At 46.7% G+C, this 20,036-nt stretch overlaps 1 protein-coding gene across 1 annotated transcript; it reads left to right on the top strand.

The window, feature by feature from the left end:
- The first annotated feature begins 11,371 nt into the window (after positions 1-11,371).
- Positions 11,372-17,579, top strand: TNFSF4 (TNF superfamily member 4). Its single transcript, XM_013128521.3, has 3 exons — positions 11,372-11,659; positions 15,302-15,356; positions 16,803-17,579. The coding sequence occupies exons 1-3, from the start codon at positions 11,462-11,464 to the stop codon at positions 17,171-17,173; spliced, it is 624 nt and encodes a 207-aa protein (XP_012983975.1). The 5' UTR covers positions 11,372-11,461; the 3' UTR covers positions 17,174-17,579.
- The last annotated feature ends 2,457 nt before the right edge of the window (positions 17,580-20,036 follow it).

The raw sequence follows: 20,036 nt of genomic DNA on the forward strand, positions 1-20,036 counted from the left end.
GCCCAAAGGCATATGGGATACTGGGAAGAGTCTTCTGAGGCTGTACAGGGCTTACTGAGGGCTGACTAGGGGAAGGAGCAAATGGGAAACAGGGAAGAACCAAGATGGTTTGGGGAGGAACCAGTGGGGGGGAAAAAGGGGGAAAAAGAGGCTGCTCAGATGCTTATATGCCCTGTGCCTGGTCACTGTGGTGCAACCTGTGAGACTGGGGTACAGGTGAGGATGTTGGTGAGTACAACTGCTAGCAAATAGCAAGCCAGGCCAGCTGAAAACTAGGATAAAAGGTTCAGGAGAGAATATATGTCTAAGACCAGCAGCTGAAGGAATCTAGGTTGTGTGAATGTATGTGTGTGTGTATGTGTATATACATATGTATATGTATACACACAGCCTTCCAATACCCAAAGGGGGGCAAAAGAAAGGTGAAGAGGGACTATTTAATAAGGGCATGTAGTGATAGGACAAAGGGAATGGATTTAAGCTCAAAGAAGGTATATTTGGATTAGATATTAGGAAAAAAAGTCTTTACTGTGAGGGTGGTGAGGTCCTGGCACAGTTTGCCCAGAGAAGCTGTGGATGGTCCATCCTTGGCAGTGTTCAAGACCAGGTTGGACAGGGCTTTGAGCAAACTGGTCTAGTGAAAGCTGTCCCTGGCTGTGGCAGGGAGTTAGAATTGGGTGATCTTTCAGGTTCCTTCCAACCCAAGACATTCTATGATTCTATGATATTTTCTGCTAATGGACTTTAGTCCTGATGAGCCAGAGAGAGTAACAGGATGAGGACACTGCTTCTGTTTGTATGAGGACTGCATTTTCTGCCTGCACTGATCTGCGTGGCTATGTGTATATACGTATATCCTGTGGGTGTATGGATGGATGTGCTGTGTGCATGCAGACTCAGCCTTGCTGCTGTCTGGACCCAGGGAGACAGAATTGCAGCAGACTTACCTCTATTTGCTGCCAGATATGGCAAATCCAACACAAACCAACCTCATCACAGGCTTCCCCAGCAACATTCTGATAGGAACCCATACCTGCTTGCCTGCCTGCAGGAAACTGTTCCCTTTCAAGCCTGTCCAGAGTGGCTGGGTGTGGGGTATGCTAGAGCAGGCAAGGGAGGCCAAAATGTGCCCCTCAAGTCCAGTTGTGTTCATGTCTCTAGGGAAGAAACTAGGCAGGGCTACTTATATTTCACCTAAGGACTAGTGAAAGTGGCATGTGAAGAAAACAAACACAGGTCAGCTTCAGACACTGGTGGTGAGGGGCTGACTGCTTGGCCAACCCTTGTTTCATACTGCTGCGCCCCTTGTACTACTTGTGTGTGTCCCTCGGGGCCAGCAGTGTGGTAGCTGCATGGAAGGGGCAGGGAGACAGAGTATCTGGGGACTCTGGCTGCGACCCCAGCCTTTGTGCTGTCCCATACTTCAAAGCCCACTGGAGCATGAATGCTGCTTTGTGTAATATAGAGAAAACCTCTGGCTGGGGTTAGTCATTTTTGGCTCTCGAAACTGCCTTGCAGCCCTCTGAACTGGCATTGCGAAGGTGCTGCGTGCACTCCTCTGTAGAGCTCCAGTACATTCCAAAATACATATGATGGTTGTGGGTACCCCTGTCCACAGCATCCACAGGCTGTTCCTGCCAGTTCACATGGCCTCCTGCCTGCTACCCCACATGGGCCCTAGCTGCTTGTTTCATTGTTGTAGGGGAATTATAGAGCAGCTGAAAAATACTTCCTGCCCATGCTGTGTTACTGGCTTATGTCACAAAGATGATAAACTTTGCATTAGATGAGCCTGAAAGCCTCAAGGGCTGTTTGCTTGGGGCACCTAGGGAAGAAGGGGCCAAAGACCACTTGCTTTTTGGAGATATGGGCCTTTTCTCAACCCAAAGTAGAAGTTTAAACCTATAGAAACCTGTTGTAATAGGGACTTTTTGATCAGTCATTTAAACTACATCAAGACAATTTAGTCTATTGCAAATAAAACAAATAAAGAATAAAAAGAGAAAACTGAGAGCAGGTTGTTTCTGTCTGCCATGTCAAAGCAGAGATTGGCATCAGGTCCCAGCAACCTCCCTCTTACAGGGTCCAGAGAAGGAAACAGTGAAGCTGTGGGGAAGATCTGTCAGGACTTGTCATGATCAAAGTGAGTTTCCGAAGGTTTCAGATAGACATTTTCTAGTCTAGAAATGATTAAGCTGGGCACAGATGCTATAGTTGGTGGGGTTTACAGTGTGTAAAGACCAATTAATTGCTGAAAAAGTGGTCAGGGCTTAAGGAGTAGTGACCACGATCTCACTACAGTTACTATGAGCAAACAGAGGGCAGCCCCAGCCAGTAACACAGCTACCAGACGTTTTAAAAGGGCTAACGTAAATTGGGGGTAATTGTGAGCAAAACTGATCAGGTGGAGAAAACAATAATTAAATGACAGTGAATAGAAAGTTAAAGAGCTCTTTAAGAAGTGTTTAAGAACCAGCAAAGGAAACAATTTAGCCAGAAGTTTAGCCTGACAGCTGTTAAAAATCAGAAAAAAATACTCAGGAAACAGGAAAAGGAGAGTTCATATTGTCCGTGAGGGAGCTGATAGGAAGCATCATGCTGGTCAACATGCTTTGGTTGACACCAGATATTGATTCAGTTTCTGGAGTTCCATAAATAATAAATTTTTGCTGATGAAACTGATGGTGAGAGGCAGTATTGCATGTATCCTGATTAGGCAAAGGTGAGCATTTCATCCCAGTGAAACATCTGCAGAGGGATAAATTGATTCATGTCATCAAGTAGGAAATGGCACCTCACATGGATCTTTCTCACTGCGCTTGACTGGGGCAGGACTGTTGTCTAATCCTTCTCAACCTCTTCGTTGCAACAGTTTGAAGTAAATGTAAGGCCATCACCGCTGATAAAAAGTACAAGTGACACATGGTAAAGGCTGCGGTTTGCAAAAAAAGCTGGCGTAAATACCAGCCTCTGTACTAGAAAGATCACCAGGTCTTAAGCCCCCATCTCCTTACTGCAGTCTCTGCTTGCCCAGCATCCACCTGTTCATAGAATCATAGAATAGTTAGGGTTGGAAAGAACATTAAGGTCGTCTAGTTCCAACCCCCCTGCCATGGGCAGGGACACCTCACACTAAACCATGTCACCCAAGGCTTCATCCAGCCTGGCCTTGAACACTGCCAGGGATGGAGCATTCACTACCTCCCTAGGCAACCCATTCCAGTACCTCACCACCCTAACAGTAAAGAATTTCTTCCTTAGATCCAGTCTAAACCTCTGCTGTTTAAGTTTCAACCTGTTACCCCTTGTCCTGTCACTACAGTCCCTAATGAATAGTCCCTCCCCAGCATCCCTGTAGCCCCCACGCAGCCTTCTCTTCTCCAGGCTGAACAGCTCCAACTTTCTCAGCCTGTCTTCATATGGGAGGTGCTCCAGTCCCCTGATCATCCTCGTGGCCCTCCTCTGGACTTGTTCCAACAGTTCCATGTCCATTTCATGTTGAGGACACCAGAACTGCACACAATACTCCAAGTGAGGTCTCACAAGAGCAGAGTAGAGGGGCAGGATCACCTCCTTCGACCTGCTGGTCACGCTCCTTTTGATGCAGCCCAGGATACGGTTGGCTTTCTGGGCTGCAAGCGCACACTGCAGCCGGCTCATGTTCATTTTCTCATTGACCAACACCCCCAAGTCCTTCTCCTCAGGGTTGCTCTGAATCCCTTCTCTGCCCAACCTGTAACTGTGCCTGGGATTGCTCCCACCCAGGTGTAGGACCTTGCACTGGGCATCGTTAAACTTCATAAGGTTGGCATCAGCCCACCTCACAAGTGTGTCAAGGTCCCTCTGGATGGCATTCCTTCTCTCCTGCGTATCAACTGAACCACACAGCTTGGTGTCATGAGCAAACTTGCTGAGGGCACACTCAATCCCACTGTCCATGTCACCAACAATGATGTTGAACAAGACCGGTCCCAACACCGATCCCTGAGGGACACCACTCGTTACTGATCTCCAGCTGGACATTGAACCGTTGACCACAACTCTTTGAGTGCAACCATCCAGCCAGTTCTTTATCCACCGAGTGGTCCACCTATCAGATTGATGTCTCTCCAATTTAGAGACAAGGATGTCATGTGGGACAGTGTCGAACGCTTTGCACAAGTCCAGGTAGATGACATCAACTGCTCTACCCCTGTCCATCACCTTTGTAGCCCCACCATAGAAGGCCACCAAATTGGTCAGGCAGGATTTCCCCCTAGTAAAGCCATGCTGCTGTCACCAAGCACCTTGTTGTTTTTCATGTGCCCTAGCATGCCTTCCAGGAGAATCTGCTCCCAGATTTTTCCAGGCACAGAGGTGAGACTGACTGGTCTGTAATTCCACGGGTCATCCATTTTCCCCTTCTTGAAAATGAGGGATATATTTCCCTTTTCCAGTCATCAGGAACTTCACCTGTCTGCCATGATTTTTCAAATATGATGGCCAGTGGCTTAGTACTTCATTCGCCAGTTCCTTCAGGACCCATGGATGAATTTCATGAGGTTCCATGGACTTGTGTACATTCAGGTTCTTAAGATGGTCTCAAACCAGATCCTCTCCTACAGTGGGCCCAAGGTCTAGGTTTTCACAGTCCCTGCGTCCGCCTTCCAAGACTCAGGTGCTGCGGTCAGAGCCTTTGCCAGTGAAGACCGAGGCAAAGAAGCCATTCAGAACCTCAGCCTTCTCCAAATCCACGCTAGCCAGTTCTCCGGATAGCTTTCGGAGGGGGCCTACATTGTCCTTAGTCTGTCTTTTATTTGCAATATACCTATAGAATCCCTTCCTGTTACCCTTAACATCCCTTGCCAAGTTTAATTCTAACTGGGCCTTAGCTTTCCTAATCTGGTCCCTAACTTCCCAGACAACATCCCTGTATTCTTCCCAAGCTGCCTGTCCTTTCTTCCACCTTTTATAAGCCTCTTTTTTCCTGTGAATTTTTCTCAGCAGCTCCTTATCCATCCAAGGAGGTCTCCTGGCCCTCCTGCTGCACTTCCTTCTAGTTGGGATGCAACACTCCTGAGCTTGTAGCAGGTGATGCTTGAATATTAACCAAGAGTCTTGAGCCCCCCTGCCATCTAGGGCTGTTTCCCATGGAACCTTGCTAAGCAGGTTCCTGAAGAGGCCAAAGTCTGCTCTCTTGAAGTCCAGGGCAGTGAGCTTGCTGCACGCTCTTCTCACTGTCCTGAGGACCTCGAATTCGACCATCGCATGATCACTGCATCCAAGACTTCCCTAGAGAGTCACATTTCCAATGAGCCCTTCCCTGTTGGTGAGCACGAGCTCAAGCACAGCACCTCTCCTTGTTGGCTCCTCTATCACTTGCAAAAGGAAGTTGTCTTCCACACAATCAAGGAACCTCCTGAATTGCTTGTGCCGGAAAGTACCGTCCCTCCAACAGATGTCAGGGTGGTTGAAGTCCCCCATGAGGACAAGGGCCTGTGAGCGTGAGACTGTTCCTCTCTGTCTATAGAGCGCTTCATCCACAGAGTCCTCTTGATCAGGAGGTCTGTAACAGATCCCCACAGTAATGTGCCCCATTGCTGTTCTCCCTTTAACCCTGACTCACAAACTCTCTGTTGACTGCTCACCCACCCCCAGACAGAGTTCCATACTCTCCAGCCTATCCCTAACACAAATAGCAACTCCCCCTCCCCGTCTGCTGGGCCTGTCTTTTCTTAGAAGAGACCCTGTAACCTTCCATTCCAGCACTCCAGTCATAGAAGCCATCCCACCATGTTTCTGTGATACCTTATGCATCATTCCAGCTATTTCAGGGAGCTAATAAGGCTAGTAAGAGGTAGTATCTGTGCTTGCATATCTTCCTCAAAATCCTGCTTGCAATTCCTAGCATGTTTGAAAGAAGTGAATAGGTTAGAGACCCACAGGGAAAATCAAGAGCTGGAATAAAACCTCATTTTCAGGAGTAACATCTTTGCTAGTATCTTTGTTAGTCAAAAAACTCCCATGGAGGTAATGAGAGAAAGCAGACAGATCAGTGATGACAGTTCCAGGTAGGCCAAGAGAAACCACTTCCTTCACCCAGAGCCAAGCTGTGTCTGGAGCACCACTGGCTTCATATCCTTCCTGGGGTTTTCTAGCACCACAGGAATGACTGAGCTGGCTGAGTCAGGGAGCTGTGCATTTCTGAATGTCAGTTACAGAATTATTTTATTTTTTTTCATAGATTGGTTTTTCTCTTTACCACCAAAAAAAAAGTGTTTTATTTTCTCACCTGATATCTTTTTTTGTGATGGTATGGTGGGATTTCTGACTGAAGCAGTTACTGATCAAAAGGAAGGGAAATTGGTGTGAAGTTCACTTTGACCTTTTAAAGGTGCCACAGTGGACGCTTAGTTCCTACCCACTCAGCTGATACTGTGGTAAATGAAGTTCACTCTGAGGAATGGAAGAGTACAGTCCTCAAGGGGTTCACTGCAAAGAGATAATGCTCTGGGCAAAGATCACTGCCAGCAATGGAAAATCTCATGTCATGTCAAAATGGGGCAGCAGCTGACCTTTGGAAACCTAACAACACAAGAGTGAAATGAGGTTGCTGCTGGCTGAGGGAACACCAGCTTGAGTTTGCTTGGAGGTCTGCACTGCTGCACATTGGTAGCTATGCTGAACACCATGACCCTGCTGCTAAAAACTGCCATGAAACAAGCACACGGCTCTTCCGCAGTTACTGTACCTGCTCACAGATGCCACTAGCCTGTCCCAGGGTGCTAGGCACACCACAGTCCCTAAGCACCAAGAGAAGCTGCCAGCCCTGTTGGACACATAGGTCCTAAATCGTGCCTGGCTTTGCTTGCCCAGTTCAGCTGGAGCTCAGCATCAGGTCCTCTTGGAAAAAGGCTGCCCGTTGGCCCAAGATCTGTGACAGCCAGGGAAAATGACTCAGCACGCCAGTGAGAAACCAGCAGCTGCTGTAGGTATGCCCTGGGGACCCCATCTACGGCTTCCCCCACTGCTCCCATGAGACACCTCGCTTGTTAAAATCCCAGTGCAGCACTCTGGGATGAGGCACGGAGGAATTTATCTCAGTGCCAGTGCTTCTCCTTTGGAATCTCCCCATCAAATCCTGGCTCCGCATGATTTTCAGTATTTTTATTTGTGATTTCACAGCATTTTCACAATTTCCATCTCTATTTTACACTCCCAAAAGTAGCTTTACTAACATAAACTTCTTTCTACTGGCTCAGTGCCTCTGCTACCAGAAATCCTCGAATACATAAGTCAGCCAAAGAGCAGCTATAAGCAAGGAACAAGAAAAAGCCACACGGAGGTAAAATCAAGGAGAGCCTCTTCACGTGGTTCAGAGACATTGGAGCAGAGCCCATAGACATTTTAGGAAAAACCTCTGACTTTGATAAATAAATCTGACATAGTTAGAGAATAATTTATTTCTGGAGTGGACTGAAACATTAAATGGCAATAGCTGGGGCACATGCTGAGAAGCAGGACCTGGATAAAAATCTTGCCTTTGTAAGCTTCTTTCCCCTTCCTATATAACTGCAAGTTAGAACTATTATTGAAGGCATAATGAGTACCCACAGCTACTCCTCTGCCCAAGAGGCTTTCTTGCCCCACAATAGAACATCAGCTTTTGTTCTTGGAAACCCATGCTGGTTAGTACTCATTTCCTTTTTCCTTCTAGATGTTTACAAACAATTCGATAGGTTGTTCTACTGTTTTTCGGAGAAGTAATGTTAAACTCTCTAATTCCCCAATTTCTCTTGGGGTAGTGAGAGTACTTTCCTGGGAAATGGGAGCTAAATCAAGGAGGTTGCCAGCAAGGGCTCCCGCCCTGTGACTTCCACATATGGGGCACTCCCCACAGGCCAGGGGCTGTGGTCTGCAGTGAGGATGGTCACTGCCTTGTTCCGTTGGTTGGAGCACAGCAGCTTTGGGACATGAGAGCACTGTCAGGCTGGGGCACTGAGCTGCATCTGAGATGCAGGATTTAGCCTTGACTGTGACCAACACTTCAGCTAAGGTTTTAAACAATCTGGTATGCAGCCTGTGAAAGCCCAGAAAAGTGCGAGAGACACTGTAAAAAAAAACAACCCAGCAAGCCATACTGACAACTACCTCTGGTTCCTTCAGTCCTTGCTGGAATATAATTGCTGAATGTGCCACCGAGAGTCATTTCCTTAGAAAACTACTGAGATGACCAAGCATTTGCTGCAGGGTGCCAACAGGCTCATGGAGCCCCAAAGCCACCTCAGTCTGCCTCCTTGTCCCACCATTAGAATGTCATGATGGCTGGAAAGGGCTAAGAAAGCCCCAGGGACACCAGCTTTAGAGTGCCTGTGAAAGAGGGACCAAAATAATTTTGATCAATGCAGCAAATTTTGGCAGCTGCTGGGTATGTGCAGTTCCAAAGGCCAGGAAGGTTTCCTCTATGCTCTGACAGCACATGTATAAAGCCACTGAATTTGTATGCACTTGGGTATTCATATGCAAGGCAGGAGGACAAGTTGAAGACAATTAAAACCATGAAAGACAGCCTGTGCATAAGTGTTTATGATGCCTCTGAATGAGCTGTCATCTTTCCTGTTTCAGACACAGTGCTAGATAGATTACTTGAAATGTAGCTTTCAATCCTCAGTGCTACCAGGGTTGTTAACACAGGCTGAGCGACACTTGCACTGAGGAGTACAGACATGACGAGGCAATTTCAGAAATACATATGCACAACCTCCACCCACATTTTTTTTAGGGTTTTAGAAACAAAACCAGTACAACATCCAGAGTCAGGGAGGAAAGAGATGGAGATGGGTGAGAGCTTGCTTCTGGTTCAAACGCATGTACCCAAAATGTGAGAATTATGGGAGCACATTTTAGCTCAGCATTCTGGCATTTCTGCAGAAACAAAGCTGCAAATGGCAAAACATTTTCCGGAGGGAGCAGAGAGGGAGCCCACAGGGCAGAATAACCCAGGCTGTCTGCGCTCAACAGAGCTGCTCTGATACACAGCAATGCCTGCTCTTCCAGGAAGGCAGCTGTGGTGTGATGACCATGTGCTCTTGTTCTGCGGCCCCCCACTGAAACACGGGTGAGTTCGTTGGTGGGCTGTCCCAGACCTGCAGCCTCTGCAGTCACTGGCTGGCAGCTTTTGCTACAGGTAGGATTGCAGGGATGGGGCAGCCCTGGCTGCAGAGCCGTCCTCCTTGCTTGTCTGCTTCAGCTGCAGCTTTAGCTGTGGGACCGCAAAGTGATGGAGGTCTGGGGACACTGCCCCTGACACATCTCCGCAGCAGCATGGACTTCTGGACTTGAGGAGGCACTTGCTCAGGTGTTGTGCACCTCAGACAGCCCCCCTGAACCTATTTCACCTTTCCTGTGGTACTGGGAGAGCTGGATCCCACCTTCCCAGCCACCACTGCCTTCCATCTGCACTGCAGGAAGCCAAGACCCCCCACTCATGGGGGAAGGATCCAGTGCTGGATCTGTTGCCCACAGGGAAGCTGCTCTGAAGCCAAATCTGAGATTTCCTAAACTCCAGAGTCACTGTGGGCTCCCCCCACACCACCAACCCCTTTATGGTTGGACATCAGAGCTGAGAGTAGGGTGATTGTTTTACTGGGGATCTTTTAAAGCAAGCACCTAGACATAGCAGGACACTGCAGATCCACTGGAGCAAACAATCTCCTTCTCCACTTTCCCCCAGCCTTAGCAGGACTCTGGAGCATCCCAAGGTATTGCTTCACTCTCCTGCAGGGCTTAGGCATGGCTGATGCTGAACTTGGTGCAGGGACACTTGGGGTCTCAGGTCCTTCCTGCCTCCAAACTCACACTCTAAATCAGAGGGTACTGCTCAGAGGCAGCACAAACTTTCTTTGTTGCAGCTCCAGTCATGTTTCTGGACAACTAAGAAGGGTTAGGCTTATTCCCTGGGCCTCTTATTGGGCCAGCATGCTCTGGTGAGTGACTGCTGCTGAAACTGGGGTGAGAGTTTCCACACACTTAAGAGCCAGTGGAAAATGTGAAAACTGAACCTTCCTCAGTAAGGTTCTGTGACTTCTGGTTTGCTCTCGAGACACCAAAGTGTGTTCCTGACTCAATTCACCAGCTACCAGCAACTCAAGGTTCTGTTTTAAGAACGAGTGTGGCCAGCATGGGACATCCTCAGATCAGGTTGCTTGCCCAGCTGCTGTACTCCCCCTTTAATCTGGTTTATGTTTATAGGAAATATCCCTGCCTAGATGGAAAAACACGTGAAAGAACTTCACTCTTGCCTCCTCTGCTTGCGGAGTACATTCTTGTCAGGACATGTGCCTTGTGACAGGTTGAGAGAGCACATTTTGGGGAAGGGAAACATTCTGACAACTCATCCCTCAAAGACAGACAGACAATGACACTCCCAATGGACTCAACCCTCACCAGGAGGAGGCAGTGCCTGACTTCAGTTATGATGTGCTGATTTACAACAGAAAAAAATCTGGCTAAAAGAGCAATGGAAAGAGCAGTGCTGGACTGCTCCTCAAAAGGATGCAAAGCCTATCACCCAAAATAAGCCAGGAGATGGTCCCAGCTGCAGGTAACTGATACTTAGCAGCTCTGTGTGTCACAAGCAAATGCCACAAGGAGATCAAGTGAAGGGGGAGGTGCTGGTGTGGCAAGAGACAGGCAATCCTCTTTCAGGGGGAAGCCCGGATGGCTGAGGGGGTCCTCTCCAAGTGCCTTCTTTGGGCTATAGGTTTCAGTGTGTGCAGAAAGTGATGTTCCCTGAGTAGTTCTCCATTTTTCCCTCTTAGGCTTCATGCAGCATCCCTTGGCTTTAAAGCCAGAAGATGAAAATGAAGAGAAATGGAGAAATGGAAAGGACATATTTTCTCTCCAATTCTTTGTGCTGGCCACCTGTCCCACATCCCTTCCCATTGCTTCTTTAGAAAGAAGGGATTTCAGCCACATCATATACTGCTAACAAGGGAGGGAGCCAGATCTTTAAACCTTCCACTCAAGGCTGAACACAGAGGTGAGAGCTTTTACTGACAAAAGACTGAGTAAAGACAAGCACCGTTTACCCAACTCATTGCTATTGTTGGAAGCATCACATATCAGGACATCCACAGCTGAAGCTATGAAAGACATAAACACATCTACTTCAAAGGTCCTTACTCAAAACTGAACTGGGATGCAATAGATCAGCCCCCACATTCACACACACACACAAAAAAAAAAAAAAAGAAGAAAGAAAGAAAGAAAGGAAGGAAGGAAGGAAGGGGAAAGTCACATTAGTCACAAAGAAGTTTCCCCGCCTGTTTCTCTGTGCACTTAAAGCAGCCTCCTGAAGGCACTGTCTTCACTTCATCTCTGTCCCTGGGACAGGAGCACATAGCTCATTTGCCCCCTACTCTTCCAGACTCCTGCTGTGCTCCTGGCTCCTTCCTCAGCAGTTGCTGGCACTGCAGCTGAGATGGAAGGACAGACAAATGTAGAGCCGAGAAACAAAAACCAGATGGATCATGAAAGGAAGCCTGCAGAGAATGAGGGGAAGAGCTGGCAAAGAGGGCAGGTTAGGAACACGCTTCACCTTGTGTCTGCGACTGCTCAGTGGATTTTACTTCTTGCCTGCTTGATTTACCTTGCTATAGGTTCTCTGCAGCCCTCAACGGTAAGAGCTCATGTTCAACCCATTGTCTGCTGGCCTGTAAAGCTTTGTATGGACTTCATTTAATGTTGTCTTTTTTTTTTCTTTTTTTTTTAAGAAAACAAGAATTCCAAACTATTTAGGTTTGTCCCTATTTAACCCACAAGTTTTTAACCCTTTCCTTACTGATTTCAGCCCTTACTTTTACATTTCCTGTCCTCAGAACATCCAGTATTGCCCAGTGCAGGGCTTAATGCAGGTGTCTGGAAGGGGGATTGTTCCAGGAATGCTCTGCTCTGACCCCTGGAGGAAGAAAGCCTGCCTCCCTCTTGCTCCCTCCACTGCTTGTAGGGACTATTGTGTATTTCCATTTAATTTTGGAAATCTGGGTGGATGGTTCACTTTCAACAAGTGCATATGGAAGAATCAGGACTTTTTGACCTGGTTGCTCATAAACATACCCTGAATTTTTTAAATATACTATATGTACAGGCAGGATACTTGAAACTCAGAATGCTTTAGCAAAAACCGCAGCAAATACATTTGCTTTTTTCATGTGTTTGCAGGCTGCTGGATTGACAACAACCATTCACTCCTATTTCAGTGCCACTTATGCACTAGCTACTTCTCCTACATTTTCTCCAGGAGCTATATACCACTTTAAAGCTTGTCCTTTGTCTTACCAGAGTTTGTTCTTTCCTCCCACCTAGAGTTGGCAGAGAAGCAAGCCAAACATGTAACTGTGCAAGGGAGGGATGGCCTCATGCTCTGGGTCCTCTGCTGTTTAATGAAAACCCTTGTGTTCTGTACAAGTTTCACTGACCTGAAACTCACAGTGGTTATTAATCTACAGAATGATGACCCTGGTAAACCTGAAAGATAGCACTTTTCTTTCAGCTTAGTCCTCCTTCTACTACTTTGGAAGACAGAAGTTGCACTGGAAGCCAATGGAGAAGGACAAGCTATGAGACTGCTCGAGATGCAGAAACCTCTCCTGGAGTGTCAATTCTCATCCTGCTTTACCTCTCTTTTCTGTAAAAATGTTAATTCAAATCTTTCTTTGAGAGGAAGATGTCAGGGGCTGGCACTGCTGCCTGCAAGCATTACAAATCCAAGAGAGCGGCGGCTGAGGAGGGGACATGCCTGAAGTTTCCCTTCCTCAACACAAACAACCAAAAGAGGGTGCTTGAGGAGCACTGACTGCAGCACATGAAAAGTCCAGCCCTGGGACTGTTTACAGTTCCTGGACTCTGTAATTGTAAACACTTGCTAGCTGCAGGCTCAGGACTAGTTTCTATTATTTTAAGCAGATGACCATGGTGTCCTGTTTTGACTACACTGTGCTGTGCAGGAGCGATCTCGCAGGCTGTACACAGGGGGATTTCATTGCACTGCAATTACTGGGCTCAGTAGGACAACTGTGAACCAACCATATGCATGTCTGTAGAACAGGCAGCAGTACTAGTCTGACTTTACTTTCATGGCAATTTAGTGTGATAGACTTTATGGAAGTAGGGGCACAGCAGCATCAGAGCGGCAGGTTGGGAGCCATGCTTAGCAAAAAGGGACAGTAATTTGGATTGTGTCATGATGCTGCCTGCTGAGCAAGCCTCAGCTGTGATTTCCAAATAAGCAAGTTAAAAAAAGAGGTGGTGATAGTCTGCTCTTGCATCTGCAAGGCTTTGTGAGTTCTCATCTGTGCTGGAGTTATCTCTTCTTGCCACACCAGCAGAGATTAGGCATGGCAAGCCACTCACAGGTGCAATCAGGGGTGTGAAATCTCCCCCAGTGACAAATGCATGGGAGGTAAAAGCCTTGAGCGGCTGTTGGGAATTCAAAAACTTCTAATGATCTGTTGCAGGGTGGTTTTGCCTGAACAGGACAGGAAAAGGTGCAGGAGGAGTAACCATGTAGAGGTTTGGTGTAGATAAGAAAGATATAGCCATAATCCTAATATCTCATGGTGTGAAAAAGGTACAACCCACTTGTAGTGCGCAGTCATCTGCAATCTGTGTGGCTGACAGGGGATCATGCACCATCTCAATGGACCTTTCAGTCAGCACATATTGCTACAGTCCCCCAAGAGCTGTGCTTTGTGCAGTACAAATGTATTCCTGAAACTTCTGCCATGTGGCAAAGCTCTAAATACAGTGTCCAAGATAGGAGAAAGTCTCATGTTTGCGTATCCAGAACAGGCAAAAATGATGTGGAAACTGTGTGTAAATGATACGGGGAAATCTGAAGCAGTCAGCAAGGCACACCTTGTGGCATCTTTTCCTTCATACCATAAGAAGACAGAACAGGGAAAAAGGGGCAACTAACCTTATTACTAGTTCACGGATGTCCTTCCAGTCCTACAGATATGTTCTCTCCTTAGCAGAATTTACCAGTAGACAATCGCGAAGTGCTTTGAGCTCTCACAGTAACTGGCAGAGATGTGTAAACCAGTTATGTGCATTATTGACAATGGGGTTGATATTCTTAAAACTACTACAGGTTGGTCACCCAGCCTGCCGGTGCTTAGTGGCCAGATAGGACAGGTTGTGGTGGATGTTGTTTGACCTCAGAAGCTCAGCAGTCCTGTGCTTAGCTATTGTCTTCCTGGGAAACTACCTGGAAATCCCAGCTGCCTGAGCCAGAGTGAAATGCTCATGCACTTAGGTGACTAGGAAAAAAAGTAAGTGTAAGACTCAAGCTGCTGAGGCAATGAATATGACCAGTAATGCTGAGGAGATAGTTCCACCAAAGCCAGCATACAGTAAAAACTTGTATTTGATAGCTGAATCCAGCCTTGCTAGTGGAGCAAGCCGCAGAGCATCAGTTGTGGTAACACTAGAGGGTGCCAGAGCAGATCTTTTCCACCACCAGCGCCCAGCATCCACTTCACCCTCCGACACAAGGCAACCCGATTCCAAATTCATCTCCTGCTGCTTGCCTTTACAGGGGCACAGCACTGAACCTTCAGGGCTACATGACAGTGCTCACTCTCTATCTATTCCAACACTTTTACAGTACTCAGAGTGAAAGGACTGCTCTGCTCCTGTAACACACGAGGCCAAATACATGAAAGTCAGCCCAACACGCATCTTACAAGCTCACATTCTCACTTAGGAAACATATGACATAGGTAAAGAGAAGAACACAGAGCAGCAAAGCCTAAATCTTTCACTTTTTAATCAGGCAAAATGCTGAAGGCTTGTGGTTGTGAAGAGACTGCAGACTTGGTCTCCTGTGGTTAAGATGAGAGATGGGTTTGAGATGCAAGTTCAGATTTAAGAAATCTAATTCAGAAGCTTGGTGTTTTGAGTATCAGATCAGGAAGATATGCACTTCTGTATTTGCATTCACATTTTCTGTTATAGTCATAAAATGTAAATCAATTTTCAATGCCTTAGTGCACTTCTAAGGGATCCACTAAGAGACACACATGCAGTAACAGCTTGATCCAAAGTGTAGGAACCACGAAGGCAGACCCACCTCTTGGTGCCCTGCTGGAGAAGGATGTGGCAACAGGGGCATATTTAGGTCCCAGCTCTGTAAACAGGCATCCCTGGCTGTATGTCAGACTCAAGGGGGTCATTCAGGCTCTGGTCAGGAATGAAAGTGGCAGTGGCAAGGGGCTGTTTGCATGGTGCGCTAACAGGGATTCCTCTTCTTTCTTTTCAGCCCTGGCATCACCTTCACTTGGACAAACTGCCATGGACCCACATCCGGTACACAGGTGGGTGGCTGTCATGGCAGGGTCACCCGCGAGGGCTCCCAGGACGCTTCCTGTGAAGGCTCCCCAGTACCTGGGGCGGCTCCTGGCTTCCTGCTCTGCCCTACACTGACCTGCTGTCCCCAGGCACCAGTGGTGGCCCCTCAAATGCTGGAGGCTGTTAAGTGCTTTTTGTCACAGCAGAGGCTGTTTCTTCTGATGGAGGAAGGTGTCAGGAGAGATGTCTCAGGGGAGAGGGGCTAAATATGACCTGGTGCTGCAAGGTGCCAAAACCAAACAAAAAGGTTTTCCCAGAGTAGAAGAAAAGACTGAAAATCAGTGTGGATTTCTGCAGTCCTTACCTACCTACTGAAACATGCTTTACTCTGTGAAAGAATGACAACAGTAGTTTTGAGAATTTTCTGAGCACACACAGGTGCTTTGGGGGTATTTCTGACACAAATCAATGACTTTCTGGTTTATGAAAGTTGTAAATGATTTCCTAGGAAGAGTGAGCAAACATATACATGGTAGCAGAAAGAGCAATGCCCTGTGTGCAACTGCATGGGATGCTCTGTTTGATGACAAACCTCTACGATAGAAGCAGATACTACAGTTTTTAAATTGCACTAAAAAATTGTTGATATTGTTAATATTGGAAGGTACCAGTGAGTCTAACCTAATAGAAACCCAGGTTCTTAGAGAAATTTGCTCTCAGCGCAGAGGGGCTGTGCTGCCCATCAGGAGACCTTCCGGGTCCCCTGGCCCCTGGGGTTTCAGCTGAAAGCCCAGGAGCGCAGCAGGGAAACACTTCTAGCATAGCCCTGGGAACTGTTACTGATCATTCCAAGAGAAAACCTTTCATGCTAAGTTTGGTTTAATTTCTCCTGACTCTGCTCTGTATCAATTTGTTCCTTCCATTTCTGTCTCTACACTTCTCTTTTACCATGTCTTCCATTAAAAAAAAAAACAAAGCAACCAAACCCAGAGAAATGTTCATTGTGTCATGTTACCAGCATCTCCACAGAAAGCACTTTTTCTCATCCTTCCAGTTCTGAGTACTTGCCACTCTTCTTATTTACTGTTTATTTACTTATTTACTTTCTTTATTTTCAGTTCTTTTTAAGAGTCTGTGCTTCCTAAACTCACAGAGATGCTTTACTTACATTTTAATTAAGACATGTAGTAAATAAACATACATTAATGTAAACTTGGAGGAATAATTCATATAGACTGGAGTTGTAGTCTGAAGAGCCCAGCTTGCGCAGGAGTGGGAATCTGGAAATTTCCACTGTAGATGATGCCTGTCTAGAGCAGATGATACTTCAGCTTTGGTCTGCCCTATTCTCTAGTTCATTCTCTTCCTTTCCTATATTTTTCCACCCTTCCTGCAGTCAGTCTGTATAAAACAACTTGTTTCCAAGAAGGCATTTGTCATCATGGTACCATCTTTACTTTCTTATGTTCCAGGAGAAAGCATCAAAGGAGTAGCCATGAATTTTAGTGCTCATGTAGGCACTATTCAGATCAAAAATGGTTCCATCGTGATCAGCTGTGATGGCCTCTACTTAGTGTCCTTGAAGGGCTTTATCTTTTTTGCCGACTTGGAAAAGGGGGACTTGCGGAAGCTGACACTGCAGAAGACAGGCAAGAGAACCAGCGAGCCCCTCTGGGAGCAAATGGTACAGGAAAAGGTCAATGCAGTAAATCTCACCACGGTGCTCTTCTTGTTTGAGAAAGATTACATCACCCTGTGGAGCAGCTCCAGTGCCACCATCAGCAATTTGTCATTTAGCCTTGTGCTACAAAGTCCCTTCAATTGCTCTCATCTTCAGTCATAGAAGATGAGAAGATATGAAATGTAACATATAAAGTACAGCATTTCCTACCAATCTGTTTGCCTGTGGGAGGTTTAGTCTCACTGGCCGTACTTGTACAGGCAGACAGCTCTAGTCTCCCTCCTTAGGGCTGCAGAAAGCCTCAGCTGGAGTGCAGGTAAATCACAGTGCAAACGGGGTTTATATAATGCATGCAGTGTTCATCTCTTTGGAGCAACGTGCAGCTGTTTTGCTACCCAGGGTGGATCTTTCTAGCTCTGGAGAAAAGACTATGCAGAGCCCTTGAGAAGAACAAAAATGAAAGCTGAAGAAAGTCACCTAAGCTTAGCTCATATTCAGAGAAACCCTGTGTTTCTGTTTACCTGACAGTATCTGTATATAGTACAAAAGCACTGTACATTTGCTAAAATAAAAGGCTGGTAAATCAGGAGGATACCTCAAGTGTCTTGAAGCCATTTGGAGAAGGAAGAGAACAGATCTGCTCAACAGCTTTTTGCCTGGCAAGGCAGGAGACAGGCAAGAGGCAGAAAGGGACTTCCTTTGCAGTCATCCAGGTAAATCCTCTCTGACAGGTAAAGGCCATGAATGGAAGGTGTTATTTTGAAATGAGCTGACAGGACTGCACTGGACAGCAGAAATGCAGTTCCTGAAGTGACTATGAGGCTTTTAGGAGCAGCTTTTAAGAGTGGAGGCCCACTGGCTGTTCCAGCTATGCAGACTACTGAAAACTGAGACAAGGGAATTCTGGTGGGACATTTACATCTTGAAACCAGCTCTCAGAGCTGTTAAGTTGAAGAAGAATCTCCTTTGAGCACACAAACAGACTGGCTTGACCCAAAAGTGATCCAGGCACATAAAAACTTGGAAAAATATGACAACACCAGGTTTGATGGGTTCTCTCTAATGAGCCAAGTGAGATCTGCACCCTTTCCTTTGGGAGGGCTCAGATGGCTCCTGGGAGCTTCACAGTAGGCCTTGTCACATAGGTCTGCACCACAGAAAGATTCACAGGCACAACCTCCATGATGTGCCTGTGCACCCACGTGCACCCTGCCTTCACTTCTGCTGAAGTCAGACTGCTGTCACTGATCCTGCACTGAACAGCTCTTGTTAGTGCTTGTAGCTGCTGAGGGCAAATCCTGCTCTGCCCTCTGCTGCAGCCAGCACATGAGCTGAGCACTGCCAGTGACTTCTATTTTTGGTTGAAGTGGGGCAGATTTCAAGTTGACTGCCTGGCTCCCAGTGAATGCCAGCAACATATCAGCATCTTGCTGCTGGCTGGACAATGCAAAGTATTTTGTAAAAAAGTATTTATAATGTAAAAAATGTATTTATACTATAGGCATAAGGACATTACTTCAGATTTCTTAGAAACACTGGGAAGGGTTCAGACATCGGGTTGTCAGCGCTAAGCTCCCCTTTGCAGACACTCCTGATGCCCTGGAGCGGAGTGATCCTGCTGCGCAGTCACCCTGCTGCTGCCCTCCTCACCTCCCAGCCAAGCACTCCTGCAGGATAAGGTGCCAAAGGCAGCTAAGGCAATCTTCCAAGCCTTGGCGAGCTTTTCTGCATGCTTTATGCTATTGTTGGCAGGTTTTATGAACACCCCTTCCTGGGGCTAGGCAGCAGCCCCAGGGGAAACCTCCACTGACTGACAGAGTCAGTGTTCATGCTGTTCCAGGGCAACAGCTTTTTCTCAGGACTGAGAAGCTGTGGGCTGACTTTCACCTGCAGGATGCTTCTTCCCAGCTACAAGGGGCATTCTGGGCTTTTACTTCTGGCCATTCTGCCCACCACTGGCAGCAAAGGCAGTTGCAGCCTGCTGCCAAGCTGGGGATTGTCACACTCCCCAGCTGAAGTAAGAATGTGTTTCCCCTCCTAAAATCTGATAAAACTTCTTTGTAATGTCTGGGCTTGCAGGGACTGGTGAACTATACATTCACTGGGTTTGAGTAAACATTTTCACTCATATGAAAACTATATGAAATTTTCCCATATTTTCTTTTTTTACAGTTCAGCTACAGTTTCAGGTCTCCCCAGGGGTATGGGGTGTTTGTGCTTCTCAATGTGAACTAGCAGAGCAGGCTGTCAGTAGTGTGGACAGGGTTGCATGAAAAGAAAGGTTAAGCCTAAACAGCACGAATGGATTTGTACCTCAGAAGGGTGCATGTTTTCTTCTTGTTTAGAGCAGGAGAGGGCATTTCACACAGATTCCTCTGTTCTTTCAGGCTGAACTAGACTGACCTACATATATACATGTATATGCACATGTCTTGAAATAAAGGTTGAAACAATTAAATTCCTGAGATTAGTTACTTGAGGGACCCTCACCAATAAGTTTCCATACCATCAACTTCTCTTTATATCTGATGACTCTTTCCTCCTTTTAACAAGGTTAAAAGTCTCTTTGATATAAGAAACATGAATTTTTGTTAATGGGATTAAGGCCTTGTAGAAGCTCATAGATGGTGCTAAAGTCACATCTTACAGCTCTGTTCAACCAGGTCAGGGCCTTGAGGTTTTAGGTTACCCCCTGATGCTAATTGCAGTGTGTTGAAGTGGGGGCTGGACTAGGCAGTTTCTGGAGACAATCCCTAACTCTGCAGGGACAGCATGTTCCCCTTCCTGTGCTTACCACTACTGAAATGGGGCCTCATGGTCTGTCCCTTACAGGGCTTTTAATTAGACCATTTTACAGAATACAGTGATCAGCTGGGGATTACTGACTCCTCCAGGATTTTAAAGCAATCTTTGCCACTGCTGTCTTGTGTTTAACACACACTACTGCCTAAACTACAGAGGTGGCTACTATGTATTTCTTCCCTTCTCTCTCCTCTTTCCTAACTGCCCACTTATGTAAACAAGG

The sequence above is a fragment of the Melopsittacus undulatus genome, chromosome 6 (assembly GCF_012275295.1).
Source record: "Melopsittacus undulatus isolate bMelUnd1 chromosome 6, bMelUnd1.mat.Z, whole genome shotgun sequence".
Lineage (NCBI taxonomy): Eukaryota > Metazoa > Chordata > Aves > Psittaciformes > Psittaculidae > Melopsittacus > Melopsittacus undulatus.

What these genes read in the sequence shown, in the direction of transcription:
- TNFSF4 (XM_013128521.3), top strand. Translation starts at nt 11,462, where the DNA reads ATGGAAGGACAGACAAATGTAGAGCCGAGAAACAAAAACCAGATGGAT. An exon ending in GTTCTCTGCAGCCCTCAACG is followed by an intron (nt 11,660 to 15,301) that starts GTAAGAGCTCAT and finishes CTTTCTTTTCAG; the next exon opens with CCCTGGCATCACCTTCACTT. An exon ending in GACCCACATCCGGTACACAG is followed by an intron (nt 15,357 to 16,802) that starts GTGGGTGGCTGT and finishes CTTATGTTCCAG; the next exon opens with GAGAAAGCATCAAAGGAGTA.